General features: G+C 36.7%; 2 protein-coding genes and 1 long non-coding RNA gene across 4 annotated transcripts in view; 1 reads left to right on the forward strand and 2 right to left on the reverse strand.

The window, feature by feature from the left end:
- Positions 1-1,683: 1,683 nt before the first annotated feature.
- LOC113966290 lies at positions 1,684-12,312 on the reverse strand. Its single transcript, XR_003533766.1, has 4 exons — positions 12,222-12,312; positions 9,981-9,983; positions 2,657-2,661; positions 1,684-1,694 (listed from the first exon to the last, which is right to left on the reverse strand). It is a non-coding gene; the product is annotated as an uncharacterized LOC113966290 (long non-coding RNA).
- A 1,155-nt stretch (positions 12,313-13,467) lies between these two features.
- On the forward strand, positions 13,468-14,954 carry PMCH (pro-melanin concentrating hormone). Its single transcript, XM_027679630.1, has 3 exons — positions 13,468-13,774; positions 14,281-14,470; positions 14,691-14,954. The coding sequence occupies exons 1-3, from the start codon at positions 13,526-13,528 to the stop codon at positions 14,738-14,740; spliced, it is 489 nt and encodes a 162-aa protein (XP_027535431.1). The 5' UTR covers positions 13,468-13,525; the 3' UTR covers positions 14,741-14,954.
- Positions 14,933-18,277, reverse strand: part of PARPBP (PARP1 binding protein) — a 39,261-nt gene continuing 35,916 nt past the window's right edge. Inside the window, exons 9-10 of one of the 2 annotated variants that reach the window (XM_027679627.1) lie at positions 16,057-16,198; positions 14,933-15,433 (exon numbers count right to left, since the gene is read on the reverse strand). In XM_027679627.1, the coding sequence (XP_027535428.1) occupies positions 15,099-15,433; positions 16,057-16,198 (477 nt within the window). In that variant the 3' untranslated portion in view covers positions 14,933-15,098. Of the gene's footprint in view, positions 15,434-16,056; positions 16,223-18,277 lie in introns of both variants that reach the window. The other variant, XM_027679626.1, reaches the window with a different exon arrangement.

Consider the following 18,277-nt stretch of genomic DNA (forward strand, 5'->3'; position numbering starts at 1 on the left):
GATGCAACATTACAAAATTTATTACTGACCTTTGACTGCATTATCTGCCTTTTGACACCCTTTGTCAACACTAACATGCCTAGCATTTGGGGATTCCAATAAGCTAATAACTAATACTAGTAACTGCTGTTATTAATATCAAATATCATGACAGAAAAACATTTACACTTCATGTGAATTCTCCCCAAATACCAAGTACTCTGCCTGTAGCTTGAGTTCTCTGCAGTCATATGCCAGCAACATCTCTTTCTAAGCTTGTGACATTACAACATTTAAGATCAGACATTTCATCATCTGGCTAAGCAGGTCAATGGAAAAATCTCAATGAGACCCATTTTCCAGTCCCAGATTACTTGAAGAAAACTAAATTCACTATGTTTTTTATTATGTATACGTGTACATAGATAGTTTTACTTTAATGAAAAGCTATTGCTGGTCAGTATCAGAAGTATTTTGTATTTATATTCATTTTCTACATCTGTGGTCTTTTGGACTAACATTAATTAAATATTCTGTCTGCTTCTGACCAAGGAATGCAAGAGAATTGCATTTAGACCTTTTAATTCTCAAAACAATTATTCTGTAGGAGATGGTATATACAGAATGTATTTGATGACCTTACTTACATATGTCATGGATTTGACATTTGTGAGACCCTAAGACCTCAGCCTCCCACACATGAAATTCCTATATGACAGAGACCCACTACGTTTGCAAATTATTGTAAATCTCGGCACATACACACAGGTTACGCTGCATTTTCATCTGCAGGCTTAGTTCAACATTTACCATACTTTTCCAAATAAACAATAGAATATACCATCCACAAAAATGTCTTAGATTTGTATTTTAAACTATAATTAACAATTAATTTTTGTATTAATAAACCCTACTATTTCACCACATTTTCATTATTCTAGTTCAACATCTGATGATCAAATTCTGCTGTTTCCTAAAACTGGTATATGTCTAAGTCTAACTATAAGTTTCACTTCAGTGACCTCTTTTGGTTGATAAAATGCTTACTGATGTGATGAGCTTAATCTCTAAATTATTACAAGAAGTAACAAGTTAGTGTTTAAAATGGAAAGGAAATGTTATTCAGCTTCTCTTGGTAATTAAAACCAATTTTTCATTAAGCACTACAGCTCTCACAAAAATATGTAAAGTTAATGACAATACCTAGCAAAATGTAGAGCTTGACTATTTCTAATGAAAAATTATATAAAGAACTGCAATTAAGTCATCGGAAGCATGATTTTGCACAATCATCATGTGGAAAATACTGCAGGGATGATCTTATTCAATATAATCAATGTCATATGTAACTGTTTAGCTTTTGCACCCATTTTAGTATGCTGATGATAAACAATTTCCTTACTATTCTAAAAATGTTTGCCTGTTTATGAAAGAAAATTCGACAACAGGAAAAAATCTAGATGATTGCAATTGACACATTTTTCTAACATCAAAACACTGTTGGTTTTTTAGATTATCTATGACTTCATCTACAAAAATACTCAAGAGATTATGTAATCAGAAATAATGCTGGAGGGAGAGTTCCAAAAAGGGACTAATACGTAATTGAGCTTAAGCAGTAATTTACTATCAAAATATCATAATTATAATAAGAAACTTTTTTTTCTCTTTCAACTTATGTATGTAAGGAGGAGGCAAATGAAACAGCCTGGCCTCTAACCTGGACATTTTCATATCTTGCCACCTGTTTAGAGCCAATATTATATATTATGCATAAATCAGAAATCAAGTCAGATTCAGAAGTCAAGTAGGTCATATTCTTTGTACAAAACTGACAAAAAGTATAGAACTATAGCACATGTGTTAATTTTTTATTTTGTTCAAATTCTGTTTCTACTCATGCTCAACAACCCCACAGAATGTAATAAATACGAATTTGTTGCACGTTCATTAAATATGGGGGAAAAAAAGCTCTTTACCACTTTCCACCAATGAATATATATGGCTATATATGTGGCTCTTCATAATTTCCCACTAATAATGTTTCCATAGTCAAAAGTCTTGTGTTACATTATCTGGACTGATCTATGGCTTTATTAAATATATTGACATAAAATACATTAATGTAATTACATTTTAATATAAACATCATGATAAATGTGTACAAGGTAGAACTCACAAACATAAATGCTGAGAAAAAGTTGCTAATTATTAAAATGGTTCATGCAGAGAGCAGTGATATTGCAAGAGAGATATTTTTTACTTGCAAGACAGAAAAAGTTGATCACTTCAGGTTAAAAGTATTTATGCTAAATGTTAAACTTGGACATTTATTCATTAAGTTAATAAACAAGAATAATTTTCATTACAAAAGATCAGAAAGAAAACCAATTCACTCCAATCACTTACAGATCCTGTTGTTATTAAACTTGCCTCTACTCACTTTTACATTCCAGAGAAAACATTTTTGTTGATTATTAGATTCTTTTCTAGATGAATTAATAAATCAAGTAGACAATGCAGGTTAAATACAGATCTCTTGAAGCAGGAGACAGAAATGAAGAAAAAGTTAAACTAATGTTTAGCATACTAATGTTTAGGAAAATCTAAATTTAGCAAACATATTCCACTGTGATGTAAAAGTGAATTCAGCATTTTCAATTAGTTGAGGTTTGACTGGACCTTGTTATCATCTAGTCCAAAACACCACTCAAAGCAGAGGCACTCCTCCTTGTGTATGTCCAGTTTGTTTAAAGGCCCCCCAACTTGATTCTTCTCTACAGAAAAGTTTTTACTACTCCAGATGCTCCCTCTGGACTCAGAAACATGGGATCCCTGAGGGCAAATCCTCCAAAGTCCGCACTGAGTATCCTAGCTTTTCTATGTCCTTTGGTGCCCAGCACCCTTCTCTGTTCAGCAGCAGACATATATTTTCCAAATTCTTTCTTTGTTTTCTGCCAATAAACCTGTAGAACTCATTTTTGCCCTTCACACCCCTCACCAGCTTCAATTCCATCTAGCCTTTGTTTTTTCCAAGCCAGTTCACACACACTCAGGCAGCATTTCTCTCATCTCCCAAGTCCCTACTTCCACATCCTGTACGGTTATGACTGAGCTTTCTTAGGAGCTTCTTATTGACCTCCTTCTTATAGGCCTCCCATCAGCTTCTCTTGACTTTCAGATGGAAATCATGAGTCTAGAGGAGGTGACCCAGCAACCATGGATCCCTCCTCTCTCCTTGGACAATCATATGGGATTGTCCCAAGTAGAACTCTAAACAGAGCAAAGTTTATTCCTCTGAAACTCAAAGTTGTGATCTTATTTGTCATGTTATTTTCTCTCAGGGACCTGAACATCATCAATTTATGGCCACTTTAGCCAAAGCCAAGACAATCTTCACATCCAGTTCCTAATTATTGGTACCAGGTCCATTAGAGTATTTCACCTCATCAGCTCCTCAGTCAACCTGTGTCAAGAAGGCGTCATCATTTCACTCCAGATGTCTCCTGGAATGCTTGTGACCTGCTGTGTTGCCCTTCCAGCAGAAAGGAATTTTTAGATTTTATGATAAAAAAGTCTGACTTTTCCTTGCCAGAAATTGCCTAACGTGTTTATTGAAAAGTAATGTTTATAATTATAGATGGCAACTCTGAACCAACAGGTAGTGGCCACCAAATTTGACCATGACTGCATATTAGTAATATCTAATGTAAATTAGTTCAACTGAATCCAATTTTAGCAGTTCAGAAAAATAGCTAAAGGCTAAAATTTCAATAAAAAGCAGTATTTATGCATGAAATCTGTGAAATTATTAGTAGCTCAAGTTTCCACATATTTTTAATTAGGCATAGGTAAGCAATGGGTAAATGTAATCTTTGTCTCACATTTTGGTCAAGAAAAACATTTGTCAAAAACATAGGTGGGATTTCAGATTGTACCATCCCTTCATAATACCAATTAAGACAGTGGTGGGGATTCCCCCTCCCTCCCAACAGTCCCATTATTTTGAAGGGCTAGATGGTTTGCAGTGGGATACAGTAAACAAGGGTTCAGTAGATGGTAAGGAATGTTCAGGTATTAAGTAGAACAACACTGGCAAATCACCATATATCCAAAAAGAACCACTATCCATGCAAAGTAGCAATGAGTCTTCTGGTTGAAGCTGTAATCCATGTTGGCTCTGTTCTTTGCATATATGTAGCACTTCCACTTAAAAAAATTAAGATCTCGTATAGAAATATCATGTATATTTAGCTGCCTCATACCCAAATGTACCGCATAGAGGGCAGGAACCCTTGCTTACTTTGCTCATATAAAAGTCACTTACAACTCCATGTCCACAGCAGGCAGTGCCAATAAAAATGAAAACAGAGTATGATATGGGATGTATGCTGATAACACGTCAGAGAATCAGACATACTGTTGGCAAGTAATTATTCTTTGAATGTGAATCCGTGTGGATACAACCAGGAATGGCAGACGGCATCCCCCAAAGTGGAGAGACGGAGTAATTTCAGCTGTAAATAATACTTCTCACCAAAACTTGGCGTCTAAATGAATGACCGAGTTGAAGTCATAACGTCTGGCAAAAGCTATTGCAGCAGTACATTTATCAAAGAACATAGCTGTTGTTGATTGCCTTTGGGAAAATGACCCTTAATATTCAAAGTACAAAGTATGCAAAACAAGTGCTAAACATAAGGATATACTAGGCTAACCATTTTAATTTTTTGCTTGGAAATGACTGAGTCATAAAATACACGACTCTGGATAAGGTGAATTTTTCATGATTCTATATCAATGCAAATAATGATTGATATTTCACTAACAGCAATGTTATTCTCCATAAAAGACATCCCTGATTAAAACAGCATGAGGTCATAACTACAATAAGGTAATTTAAAAGCAGGTTGGTTTTTCTTCTAATTAAATAAAGTTTTGTGTAATTCTTTACCTCGTGGCATTGATCTTTGTAGACCTTCATGCTCATCTGTCCAGTGGACTGCTGCCACAGTTAATCCTGGCGCCAGTGTTTATAGACTTGTTCAAAGCTTGCAGAAAGCACTGGATAGCAACAATCCACCCATCTGGATTGTCAACACTGAAGAAGTTGACATATGCCAGAGTAATTTGGCTGACTCCAACAAGCTCTCATTTATGGGAATTACAAGGCACGCTGGCATAGAGGTACGTAATTTGTCCAGAAACTTAGCTGATTTCTCCTGGACAGCTTCCCTGAGAATCTCCAGTGTGACTGCCATTCTGTGCAGTTACGTTTGAAAACTTTTACAAGTATCTGGCTTTACTTTTGAGTATCAGTGGTGGCACAGTTTCATCTGCAGACAAAGGTAATACAGAGTAGAAACTGCATGATTAACAGACTGCAATTACTCTTCCTCAGAGTCTGTGAGACAGATGTTTCAATCATATACAAAGTTCACATGCTTGGGATGAAAAAGACCTGACTGTAATTGGTATAACAGAAGCAGATACGTTTTGGTTAGATTGCTAGCATAGATAACAGTAAAAAAAATATGTTGCAAGGATACAATAGTCACTAAATCATAAGGTCACTCCTAGACCTTGAATAACAATCACAAGCATTGAAATAATCATGAGAACACAAACATTGTAATGTTCTGTACACCATAGTGCTAATACCATACGGATGGCAGGAATAACATCACAGAATGGTTTGGGTTGGAAGGGACCTTAAATATCATCTAGTTCCAACCTCTTGCGGAGTAAACAGTAGACCAGCCAGTGTCAAGGACCAGTATGGCAAAACAAAGAGAGAATAACTGGTGGGTCCTTTGTAGGTTTGAATTTCACTTCACAATAGAGAATTTAAAAATAACTGATTCCTTGTGTCAGAATGCAGAAGGAGAAACCCAGAACCACACCTTAGGTATGTGACTCAGCTTACCACATGAAAAGAATACTAGAGCTTTTCTGTATGTAAACACCTCTGTCTTTTGTGTTTATTTAAAGAATTACTTACAAAATAGCGTACCTCAAAAATGTACCTCACGTCCAAAGCAGAGTAAAAGTACTTCATGGATTCATAATGTAATGTTACTATTTCACAAGAAACAAGATTCTTAACAACTGAGGCTTATACTCTGTTATAAGAAAAAAAAACATTGGTAGAAACAATTCAGATGAAAATGCAATTCTTTTTCAAAGAGAATGAAATAAAAAAATGAATTAAATAAAAATTAACATTATGGGCAAAAAATATCAGTGAGTTATTTGGATTTATACAAAGAGCCAATTTACTGTACAGTTGCTCTGAGAAAGAGAAATTGTGATAGAGTTGGTTTCATTCTTCTCATAGGCCCATGAGAGCAGCATGTCAACTTTCATTATGCAAATAGACTCAGAGGATTCAGCTGAGTAAGAGAACCTGTACTGATCTGTGTGGAACACAGAATTCAGCTTCTGTAGAATTTATGGACAAGACCAGCGACAATACCAGTAATGACATTCTTCTGTTTTATCCAGATTTCTTTCATATAATAGCAAAGAGAAGAACTGTTGCTCCTCTCAAATGCAAGCCATGGTCAGTCTTATGATTATTGTGTAATAACAGAATTCACTGCCCTTTAGATGGCTTAATCCCCTAGCAGTCCCAGTAGCATTGCTCAAGAACTTTCAAGAGACAATACTTCTAAAAAAATTCTCCTGCCTTAGTGCTGGTTATGCAAAACAAACAACTCACCTCAACACTATCAAAACCATATGAATAGTAATGATGAAGAGTAGAAATCACAGGAATGTTAGCAGATTTGCACCGGATGGCCAGCTTCGTAGCCTCTCCCAGATATCCTGTACTCAAATAAAGTTTAAAATTGCAGTTGTACCTCCTGCTTTTTCCTGTATTTTTTCTTGGCTGAAATCCTCTCATCTGCCTGCAAAGAAAAGGGGCCCAGTCTTTCTTATTCTCTTTACTATTCTCATAAGAAGTTTCTGCTGTTGGTTGGTTTCAGAATCATTGACAGTGGCTTATCCACAATAATTTTGTGCACTAGGGACTTCCCTCAGAAATGCAAATTTTTACATGAAAACAGAATATTTCAAACTCTTTTTAGAGAATATGAATGCAAGTGCAAAGAGAGACATATAAAATTGTACTTGAGTTTGCGTGGCCATGTTTTGGTAGTGGGGAGAGAGGGGGCTACACGAGTGGCTGCTGTGAGAAGGTGCCAGAAGCTTCCTATGTGCCCAGTGAAGCCAATGCCAGCTGGCTCCAAGACAGACCCACTGCTGTCCAAGGCTGAGCTCCACCAGCAACAGTGGCAGTGCCTCTCTGATAACATACTTAAGAAATGGAAAAATAACCCCTGCACAATTGCAGCTGGAGAGAGGAGTGAGACCATGTAAGAGAAACAACTCTGCAGTCACCAAGTTCAGTGAAGAAGGAGGTGGAGGAGGTGCTCCAGGTGCCAGAGCAGAGATTCCCCCTGCAGCCCATGGTAAAGACCATGGTGAAGGAGCTGTCCCCCTGCAGCCCACGGAGATCTGATGGACTTGTGACTCCATAGGGGACCCATGTTGTCTGTTCCCAAAGGACTGCACACCATGGAAGGGACCCGCGCTGGAGCAGTTTGTGAAGAACTGCAGCCCATGGGAAGGGGAAGTTTGTGGAAGATTATCTCCCATAGAAGGGACACCACACTGGAGCAGGGGAAGAATCTGAGTCCTACTCCTGAGGAGTGAGGAGCAGCAGAGAAAACAATTGATGAACAGACCAAACCCACCATTCCCTATCCCCCTAAACTACTGGGGGAGAGGAAGGGGAAGAAAATGAGGAGTGAAGTTGAGCCTAGGAAGAAAGGTGGGGTGGCGAGAAGGTGTTTTTTAGATTTGGTTTTATTTTCTCATTACCCTAATCTGATTTTATTGGGAACAAATTAAATTAGCTCCCCCATGTTGAATCTGTTTTTCTCACGACTGTAATTGCTGAGAGATCTTTCCCTGCCCTTATCTCAACCCACAAGCCTTAAGTTATACTTCCTCTCCCCTGTTCAGCCGAAGCAGTTAGGTAGCTTTGCTGGGCACCCAGTGTCCAGCCAGAGTTAACCACCACAAAGATACGGCTTTTCCATGAAGTACATTTGAATGAAGAGAAACAAAATAGATGTACATAAAATCAGGGCATTCTGGCAGACATAGCAAAGTATTCTAAAGGGAAACTGAGGTTAATAAAGCTTAAAAAATAATATAACAATTTCATCTATACTCTAAAGTCCAAAGTTATTATTTGGGTTATGACACTAATAAGGTTCTCTACTTACAGATTTATTGTGAAGCTAACAGCAGATAAAAATTTATCTGCTGTAACCAACAGGTCAATGTTTAAAATTCTGCTGTTCAATTTCTGCCTAGTAGCCTAGTTTTACTTAGCACATTCACTATCACCACTGCTTTTTTTCTTAATTAAGAAGCTAATATTGCTTGAGGAATCTTCCTTCCTCTTTTCCCCTTTCCACTTTACTGATTAATTGGGAATCCCTTAATAGACTTACACATGGACTATCTTGCAAAAGGTCCTTCAGAATAAGAAAATCGGTTGTTGGGAAGGGGGGGGACAGGTTTTAGAGGTTTTTAATTTATTTTTAAACAGTAAAAGGAACAGCTCAATTAATTCTAAACATAGTGTATTGGCAAATTATTCCTACAAGAATAGACCGTTTCATTATATTTTAAGGAACAGACATAGTGACCAATATGCCTATCATTAACTTTGCCAGAAGGAACTATACATGCATCATTCAGTTCTTCTGCTGTGCAATTCCTTAGGAAATATTTACATTTCTATGCAGTTCCTCCAAATGAAATTCTGAAATGCTTTCAAAACAAACAGCAGAAAATATATTAAAGTTTTCCTGACTGTGAAATTAATTTTTAACACAAACAAATGCAACAATTCATTCTATAAACACACAGACAATAATTCAACAGAGAACTGAAATGGCTACTCTGGATCTTGGGCAGAAATTCACTAAAAGTCATCTAGTTTGTGGGGGATTCACCCTCACCCTTTTCTTGTTCATTCTCCAGGCACATATACAGAAGATGACTTTAAGTTCTCAAAATATTTAGAGCTGTGCTCCTGTACAAGTCCAAAGCTGTCCTGTTATAAGCAGCATTGTGCCTACTTTATGCTAAATCAACTTGCTGATTCTATGTGACTACCAATTCAGCAGGGAGGGACAACAAAATGGTGCTAGGCAAGAGTCTTAATTTCCTACAATCAATACAATGAAGTGTGCTAATTGCCTCTCATATGACCTGTGAACAGCTGGTAAGTTCTTTCCATTACTGCACAGAGAATCTCCACTTTAGCACCTGCTTGTTGGATTTGGGGTGGGAGTGTTTTGGAACTAAAACATTTAGGTATTTAGATAGACAGTCTGTATCATGGGGTCACTGAAAGCAAGTGTCCATTTTCTTGAGAAAGTTCCAGGATCTGGTTCCAAAATGAGCAAATGTATGAGCAAATAGAATTGATACAGCTAATACCCAGGAAAGGATTAGGCTTTCAGATACAACTCATAACCTCATTACTTCCTTCTAAGTGGCTGCAGCCAACTTCTTGGCAAATGTGCTTGCTAGATTCTATTAATCCTTTCTGGAATATTTTTACCTCCATTTGTATCAGTGCTAATCAAAATAGACAAATCAATTTATACCACCATTCTATTCTTTTTACTGTGCCCAATATCACAAGAAAAAGGATCAGGAAAAAACAAAACCTATGCCTGAGAAATTAAAACCGTTTCACCTGTTTGACACAATACACAATGTATACTGATAAATCTACTGCTAAAATGGATCTTTTAATAAAACAAATGCCACAGATTTCTTCGTTCTGCTACAAAAAATATAACATATTCAGTTATTTATCAACTGAAGAGGATGTTATGTTGTTATTAAAAATACCCAAATGTTTTAGTAGCCCGGAAATACACACCATGCACATAACTCCATGTTTTTACACTCTGCAGGGATAAGAGTCTGCATTTCCTTCTCTGCTACTAGAGGATCACACAAATGAACAAGTATTATGAAGAGTTTGGGTTCGCTTTTAAATTATTCTTCCAAAGTTTCAGTATTTGTGGCATTTCTTCAAATGTCAAATATCTTCTAACTGCACTTCAAAAGGACTAAATTACAGCTGTTTGTATAAAATCCAAAAATCCAAACTAAAAATAAAACAAACAAAAAAACCCCAAACCACCTTTTAAAATCAGAAATAGTATGCCACTGGGCAAATTAATATCGACCAAGTATTTTTGTGCTGTTTTACAATTCACTAAAATGATTTATTAAGGTTGCTTTAAAAGTCTCTCTCGCATTGCAAAGGTTTTCAATTCTGATAATAGAGGGAAACAAAATTGACTTTATACAATATATATCTGGTTTATTTATTGTTCAGTCAATACTAGGCATTTGGTTCAAGCACTTGCATATGGCAGTTACAGTATTTACAAGACTAAAAGAAACTATTACAATTGTTTTGTAACCCATTCCTAGAAGAATTTAAAATGAGTATGAGAGAAATTCCAGGCACATTATCACCTAGATTTTATTTACTCACATATAACATGTGAGATTTCGGATGTTAAGAGTTTGTATTTTGTTGTTACTAGATGAAATGTAGAAGCGTGAAGAGTTTCTGAAAATAATTATTATTGTTCTGGAAGCAATATTGGGTTACTATTTATTATTTAAAAATAAAAAACAATTTCATTAACGATGATAAGCATAGAAGCTGATCTATTAAAACATTATACATTTTTACTAAAATTGAAAGTTGCAGGATGAAAAGGAAAATATGTAGACATCAGAGTACTAGGATTCCCAAAGGCATTATTAAGAGCTGTACACAGCCACATGCATTGCAAATCTGCAGGTGTACGAAAGTTTTCTGCCTGCTCAGAGCAGTTTAGATAAGTCATTGAATTTATAGACATATGCTTTTGATTTCTTAGCAGTCTAATTAGAAGGTTCTACTAATTATTACTAGAACCACCTTAGATATCCAACAAAACTTAAAAATTAACCACCAGTTTAAGAAACAGTGGAGTATACCGGGGGGAATACCACAAGTCTGCCCTGATCTTATATTCTTTCATAGATATGGGCTTATGCCTCATAGTAGACAACTAGATGGACACTGCAGATGGGCTTTCCAAATGATCCAGGCCAGTTGTACTCACTGGAACTATTCTTCGTATTAAATGTGAGAAGAATTCGAAAGTGAACAATGCGTACTAGACACTGCTTACCTGTGGGTGCTATAGCTTCAGATAAGCAGAAGCTCATTTCACATACACAGTCTTACCAGTGCAGGACACGCAGCATGGCCCCACCAGCTCAGCCAACCCCTCAGGGACACCCCTGGGCAGTGGCAGTCCTCCAGACACGAGCGTCCCCATGGATGTGGACACCACGCCAGGTCTTGACATCAGTCTGGCCAGTGATGTCCCCATGGATGAGGACAGCCCGTCAGGCTGCGACCTCTCGCTGCCACCGCCTCAGAGCAGCATGTCACCAAGCAACATCGCTCTGGAAAGGCAGGGCACGAAGAGGAAGAGGGGCTCTGGGCCAAACACTGGGAGCAAGAGCAAGGCTCCTACAGCCAGGGCTGGGGCAGAAAGTCATTGAGGGACAGATCGTTTGGGGATCTGTCCCAGTAGGAAGGATAGATCGTTTGGGGATCTGTCCCAGTGGGAGGGATAGTTCGTTTGGGGATCTCTCCCAATCTGAGGGAGGGAGGGAGGGTGTTTGTGTAGATAGGGATGTAGACAGAGATGGAGATAGAGATGTAGTGTAGATGTAGATATTGATGACCATTTTCTTCTGGTTGTCAATTAAAAGATTTTATTCCATAACCTGTCTGTGTCTGCGTGGAATGGGGAGGGAGTGCAGGGCAGCAGCGGGAAATGGTACCCAGGATATCCACCAAGGCTCAAAGGGCTCCAAGTGCACCCAAAGGGCACTCCAGGCCTGAGTCGGTGCCAGAGGTGCAGGCACTCATGGAGGGCCCCCTTCCCCTGGGGAAGAAGCCCTTTAGCATGGGAGCCAGGACAGAGAGGTCCGTGCAGGACTCACGCACACGGCCCCACACCGAAAGCAGCCCTCAGCACAGCCTGGGCACCGTCCTCCCGCTCTGGGGCTTTAGAAGGCTGCTCCCACTGCTCCCAGTGAGCCCACCATGTCCCCAGTCATCCCACTGCAGGGATGGGGCAGCCACGGCTTCTCTGGACAACCTGCGCCAGGGCCTCCCCACGCTCACAGGGAAGAAGTTGAGAGCTTTTTTCCCAACTCCTAATACATACCAGAACATAAAAAGAAAAGTTTGCTGCCAACACAGCTCCAAAGCACTCCTCCAGTGCTTTATTAATTGAACAAAACTATACAAATACCTAATGTGAGGGAAAAATACAAAGCAGCAAAAAGAGATTGGATGACATATTTTGCCATTAAACTTCTTATCAGGAAGTTACTTTGGCAAGGTAGGTGTGTGTCCAGGAAGTAACCAGTGATCAGAGCTCATTTTCCTAGTGGTTTGCCTTGAATAGCAGGATGTTTGATACCCTGCACTAAGCTAAAAGATAAAACTAATATAAATTACTAGCTAAGAGGCACACAGCCACTGAATAGGTGGTTTGTATCACTGACATTAAGAGATTAGCTACATTTCAGCTGGCCCATTTGCTTTCCAGATAAGGTAAAAAAACCCAACAACCTCCACAGACGGTATGTGGAAATTTCTACATTTCCTTCCACGGGGTAACAGATACATTTCAAAGACTTTTTAAATGAAAAACTGAAGTTTACTTTTCTTTCTACATTCTTAGCATATTTGACTATGTTATATTTGTAGCCGAGAAAGGTCCACTTTCAGTAAGAAAATGAAAACAAACACAGTTATTTAGGTATTAATAAATATTTCTAGATATTAACTCTGAATAATGCAACCTCATACAATGGACATCAAAATACAAACTAATAATTTCAGCTCTAACACAGTAGCAGCCTAAGCTATCATTAAATTTCAAGATCTTCAACTCTTTAGTGAATCAAGTTTTGATCAAAAGCTATGATAGATCACATCTTTACAATAGTCTTCCTTACTTAAGTAGATTAGTTCCTTTTCTTGAGTTGCCTTAACTGGAGGTAAGGCTTTGTAAACAACACAAATGGACATCACTTTTTCTGTGACCTTTGTTATACTGACCCATCGAAAGGAACTAATCTGTGCCGTTCTGAAAACATACAAAGAAACAAATTATCCATGATAAAGAAAAGTTTTAGTTCTAAACAACAGATGAGATTAGGAGGATTATAGAAAAGGTTACTCCTTAATATGAGTCATTTTAAAAGGATGAACTCATCAGCCACTGAAGTAGTTTCCATTCAACCTGTAAAATATATAAAGTGGGCACAAATGGAGAATGTGTTAATTTACAACTAGAAAAGCTTTCTTAAAATTTGAGAACTGCTGAACTTCTATGCAAGCCTTAAATAACTAAGAATGTGTATCTCATCATACATGTTAATTCTCTCTCTCTCTCTTTTTTCTCAAGGTTTTCTACTCTCAGTTTCAAAATCTCTGCAAGAGGTAGAAGATGAAGATATGTTGCTAACCACACTAAATCTAGAAAAAACTCTTCGAAATGGAGATAAAGCTCTGAACAGGGGAGCTATACCTTTGCTGAAGCATTACAAGACTGAAGACAGCATTGTTTTCAATGAAAAGAACGATGGAAACATGAAGTTTTTGGTGAGTTCAGTTTTTCGTTTTGGCTTAATTATAAAAAGGAAATTTTTTTATACCCCTTTAGAAAACAAGTACAATAATTTAAAGCAACAACCTGGTAAATATACAAAAATATCAGTTTAACATACCACAGTCAAGAATAAATTTTCAGCTGTAAGTATCTAGTTCCAGGATTTTGAATGTGTAACTTGGACAGTTGAATTAAATCTGATTTTTGCAGAACTATATGTAGCCAAAGCTTGCGGGGTAAAAAAGCCTATATTTGTGTTTGATGCAGCATGTCCCTATATGCAGCAACAGGTTTTTAACTTCGCCAAACATGAGGCTCATTATTTCATTATGTTCTTTACCATTAAACCTTTTCGGCCAAAGATGTAATGCAGGTCATTACTTTTAACCTATGATCTTGAAACATAAAATAGTTGCACTATGAAGTATAAAGTATAAAATGTGAACACAACTGACTGTAAATAAAGATAAACCACTACTTTTGTTTTCCCTCAAAACAGGACACGGGTTCCAGACGTGATTTCTTAAATCATGTTAGGCCAATCAACTTAGGTAGAAAACAACTACTGAAGGGAGCCATGGCTTTTCCAGCTGACACTGAAATTCGAAATATTGAATCAATACAGGAAAGAGAAACCACAGATGAAGAAAATTCAGCTAAATTCCCTATAGGAAGAAGAGATTTTGACAGTAAATAAATTTTATTTTTACGTAAAAAAATCATTTCATTCTGGTAAAGTATAGTGCAATGTCAATATAGCGATTTGATAAAATTTCATGTAGAAACTCCATGCCTGTTGTGAATCAGTGCACTGGGGAGGGAGTATTTTTTAAATTAATGTTTTCAGAGGCCATAAGAATTCTAGTTCTTTGCAGATTTAAACCTTTAGATTTTTTTTTCCTCCCTTAGTCCTCAGGTGTATGCTGGGAAGAGTCTATCGACCTTGTTGGCAAGCATGAAAACTACTGATCTGCAGCACCATCTTCGAAGATCAAACATTTTATTTTGAATTTAACGCAATTTGAAGTTACTGTGTTTTAGTGTGGCTATACATACGCATCCAAAAATAGTTTCCCATCACATTGTAGAGGCATACATAAATCATTACCAAAAAGAACATACTGCAATTACTAACAATGTATTGCTATTATAAAATAAAAGACTTCAGCATAATCCAGACTTGTGATAAGTTGTCTAATATTATACACAAGCTACTTTCAATTATTTGAGTATGAAAAGGAAGCAATTCATGAATTTCACCCTTTTTCTCACAAAATTTTACAACTGTCAACATACCATGCATCTCAAAACAAAAACCTATAGTCGAAAAAATTGAGTTAATTTTGCCTGACCAGCAATCAACTTATTCTTACTTGAAGTTTTGGTCTGTTTTCTTTTACCCCCGATTTTGCTGTCCAATTCCTTCTGAGAGTTGTTTGAAGTCTTAAGTCTTTTAGCATTTTTTTGCAAAGATGGTTCACTTTCCTTGTCACAGATTACTTTGTCATTATTCACATCCATCTGTTCATTCTTGGAGTTCTTGTTCCTTGGCTGACAACTCAGCTTTCCCATTTCTGTACAACTTCTAGTCTGGTGAAGACTTTCAGAAATAGTTCCAAGCACTGGTACATCAAGACATGAATTTGTACCTTCTGTCATGTAAGAATATAAAAAACATGTGAAGAAATAAAAAGTTACCTGGGAATATACATCCTTTTTATACCAAGACTGCCGTGTTATTTTTTTAATCAAAACTAATGTTCCATCAATAAAACAAAGCTATGCTGGCCATTGCAATTACATTTGCTATATTGTCACAAAATGGCATTGCTCTAAAACATATAATAGCAACTAACTTAGGAAAGTAGATTTATAACTTTAAGTTATTGGAAAAGAAGCTTAAAGGGCGTAGAAATTTTATATATGATATAATTTGTAGTGGATTAAAACATATTTCCCGCCTCTTTTAATGGCAAAAGTACAAACTTCACTTAGCTGACTTTGTAAAATAAGAACAAACATTATGTAATATATGTAACACATATAGTTTTTTTACCTCAAGATAGCATCAACACGTAATTTTCAAACATTCATACTTTCAAAGCATTAGCATTACAATTTTAATTCAGAGATTTAACTGATTATAGCATGCACAGAACAATGAGACTTTTTTTTCTTGAAAACATAGTTATACTTGAGTTCTACTAAAGGCTTTTTGGATAACATTTCAAACATTAGCTATCACATTTTCTTATTCAATCCTACCACAGTTTACCTGTCCCATATCCAGCTTTCAAGTGTTGCTTTGGTGCAGGATGTTTGCAGGTTGGAATTTCAAGAGAATGCTGACGACTCATTTCACTCAAATCATTTTTATATGTACATGCAAACTGGGATTTAATTGAAGATTGCTTCATCTGCAAATAGCAATCTGCTATTAGCTTTAAGTATTTACAAAAGCAAAAAACAAAAGCTGCAAGATGAGTAAAACAAGCTTTCCCATTCTTTTCACATAAAATACCAGAAGAGTATGCTCACATTAAAAAAAAAAAAAATTAAGTGTTCATTTACAAAGTTAAAGGTTTTCAAACATACTCATATTATGCTATTAAAAGCCCTAGAATAATTTAAAAAATCTTTTTTTCAGCTTTTTCAGAAAGTTACACATTAACTGTTAGAGCTTCAACTTAAGGCTTTCTGCCTTAAGTTAGCCCCTTCTTTTGACAGGCTGCAGATGCTACTGCTTTAAGTGTCATAGCTACTACAGTCAATTTTTATACTTGTATAGGTCATCATCTTTGAGATGTCAGTTCACAAATGCCAAATACAGGATGAGTCTCTCCACTTAACCAATCTATACAGAGAGGAAAGCATAACAGCAACACAGAAAAGGAATGATAGATAATATAAACTAAGCTTCACTATACTTATACCTAAAAGTGGAATATGAAGTATTACTTCAGATTCCCATTTACTCACAAAATAAAGCCATTTCAACACTGAATGCCAATGTCTAACTCCACGTTTGCCAGAACATATCCATAATAGCCTAAGTTGCCAGAAATCTACAGTATTGAAGAACCCTTCTGTACCCGATTCTGCATGCTCATCTCCACCTCCTAGTCTCAGAAACAGGGAACCTAGTCTCATAGCACAGATAAATCAAAATATTTGGTTCAAATATAAAAAATTAAATTTTTTCAGTATATCCACATATAATGGAATTAGTGGTTACAGGTCAAATTTTCTCAGTTTACACTTAAGTCACAGCTTCATATCAGCTTAGAATTTCAGGTCAAGCGTGGTACTTTCTGTACAACTGATCATAAATGCTATAGATTCTGGAAGACAAAATCTGCCCTCACTTCAATTTGAAAGTGTACTAGATTATACAAATTATGTTGAAACATATAGCACAGAGTAGATAATTACAATAAATCTGGATTTTTAGCTAATAATTCTATTACAACAGCACAGGTGAATTCAAATATCAGGAAAAAGAACAAGCAAGAAACACTGTTACAGAAGAAATGTTGCTATATAACTATATAGCAGGAGTAATTTGTTGAATAAGAGGTTTATAGCCACTTTTCTGATTCAAAAGATTGCATTATGCAAGTCTACTTTTCTTCTTAACATGAGCATGATTAAAACTTACAGTTCCGATTTGACCCTTAGAGATATAATTTTCTTCCAACTCAAATTCTCGGATTTAGACAGAAGGAAAGAAAATAGTGTTCCTAGAAGCCTCCTTTCACAGAGGACTTCATTTCCAAAATTCAGTCACAATTTATGCCACTTTTTCTCAGATACTGCTTTCATGCACATAAGCTAATAGACCCAAGCTTATCACTGAAATGCAACTTAATTATCTCTTCATGATACTGCTGTTGGCCAGATGAACACACCTAGTCTATTTGCAAAAAATATTCCATTCATTTACAGAAACATAGTTGATCTTTCTAGTTTAATATGTCTGTACATATGTAGTTTTACTTTAAAGCTCAGTATTCCCTTCAAGACTTAAAAAGTCCCTATTTTCCCAGTTGTCCATCATTCCCAACCTGCGATGTATCTGTGCCAGATAACAGATCTGGAAAGAAAAGCAGATTTAACAGAGTGAACCAGCTAGCCTGACCCTCAACAATTCAAATATTTTTTAAATGCTCTGTACTTAAAACATTTACCAAAGAATAAGACCATATACATAGTTCATACATTTACAAGGTTTTGTATGCTTCAAGATTATGTCTCAGCTCACTGACTTTTTAAGTAGAATCATTGAATATCCTGAGTTAGAAAGGACTTGCAAGGATCATCGAGTCCAAACCCTGAATCTGCACAGGACAGCACCAAGAATCACACCACGTGCCAGAGAGCATCGTCCAAAAGCTTCTTGAACTCTGTTGAGCTTGGTGCTGTGACCACTCTCCTGAGGAGCCATTCCAGTGCCCAACCAGCATCCAGCTGAAGAACTTTTTCCTAATATCCAACTT

This window comes from Neopelma chrysocephalum, unplaced genomic scaffold, assembly GCF_003984885.1.
Source record: "Neopelma chrysocephalum unplaced genomic scaffold, ASM398488v2 Primary Assembly neopelma1_59, whole genome shotgun sequence".
In the NCBI taxonomy this organism is placed as follows: Eukaryota; Metazoa; Chordata; class Aves; order Passeriformes; family Pipridae; genus Neopelma; species Neopelma chrysocephalum.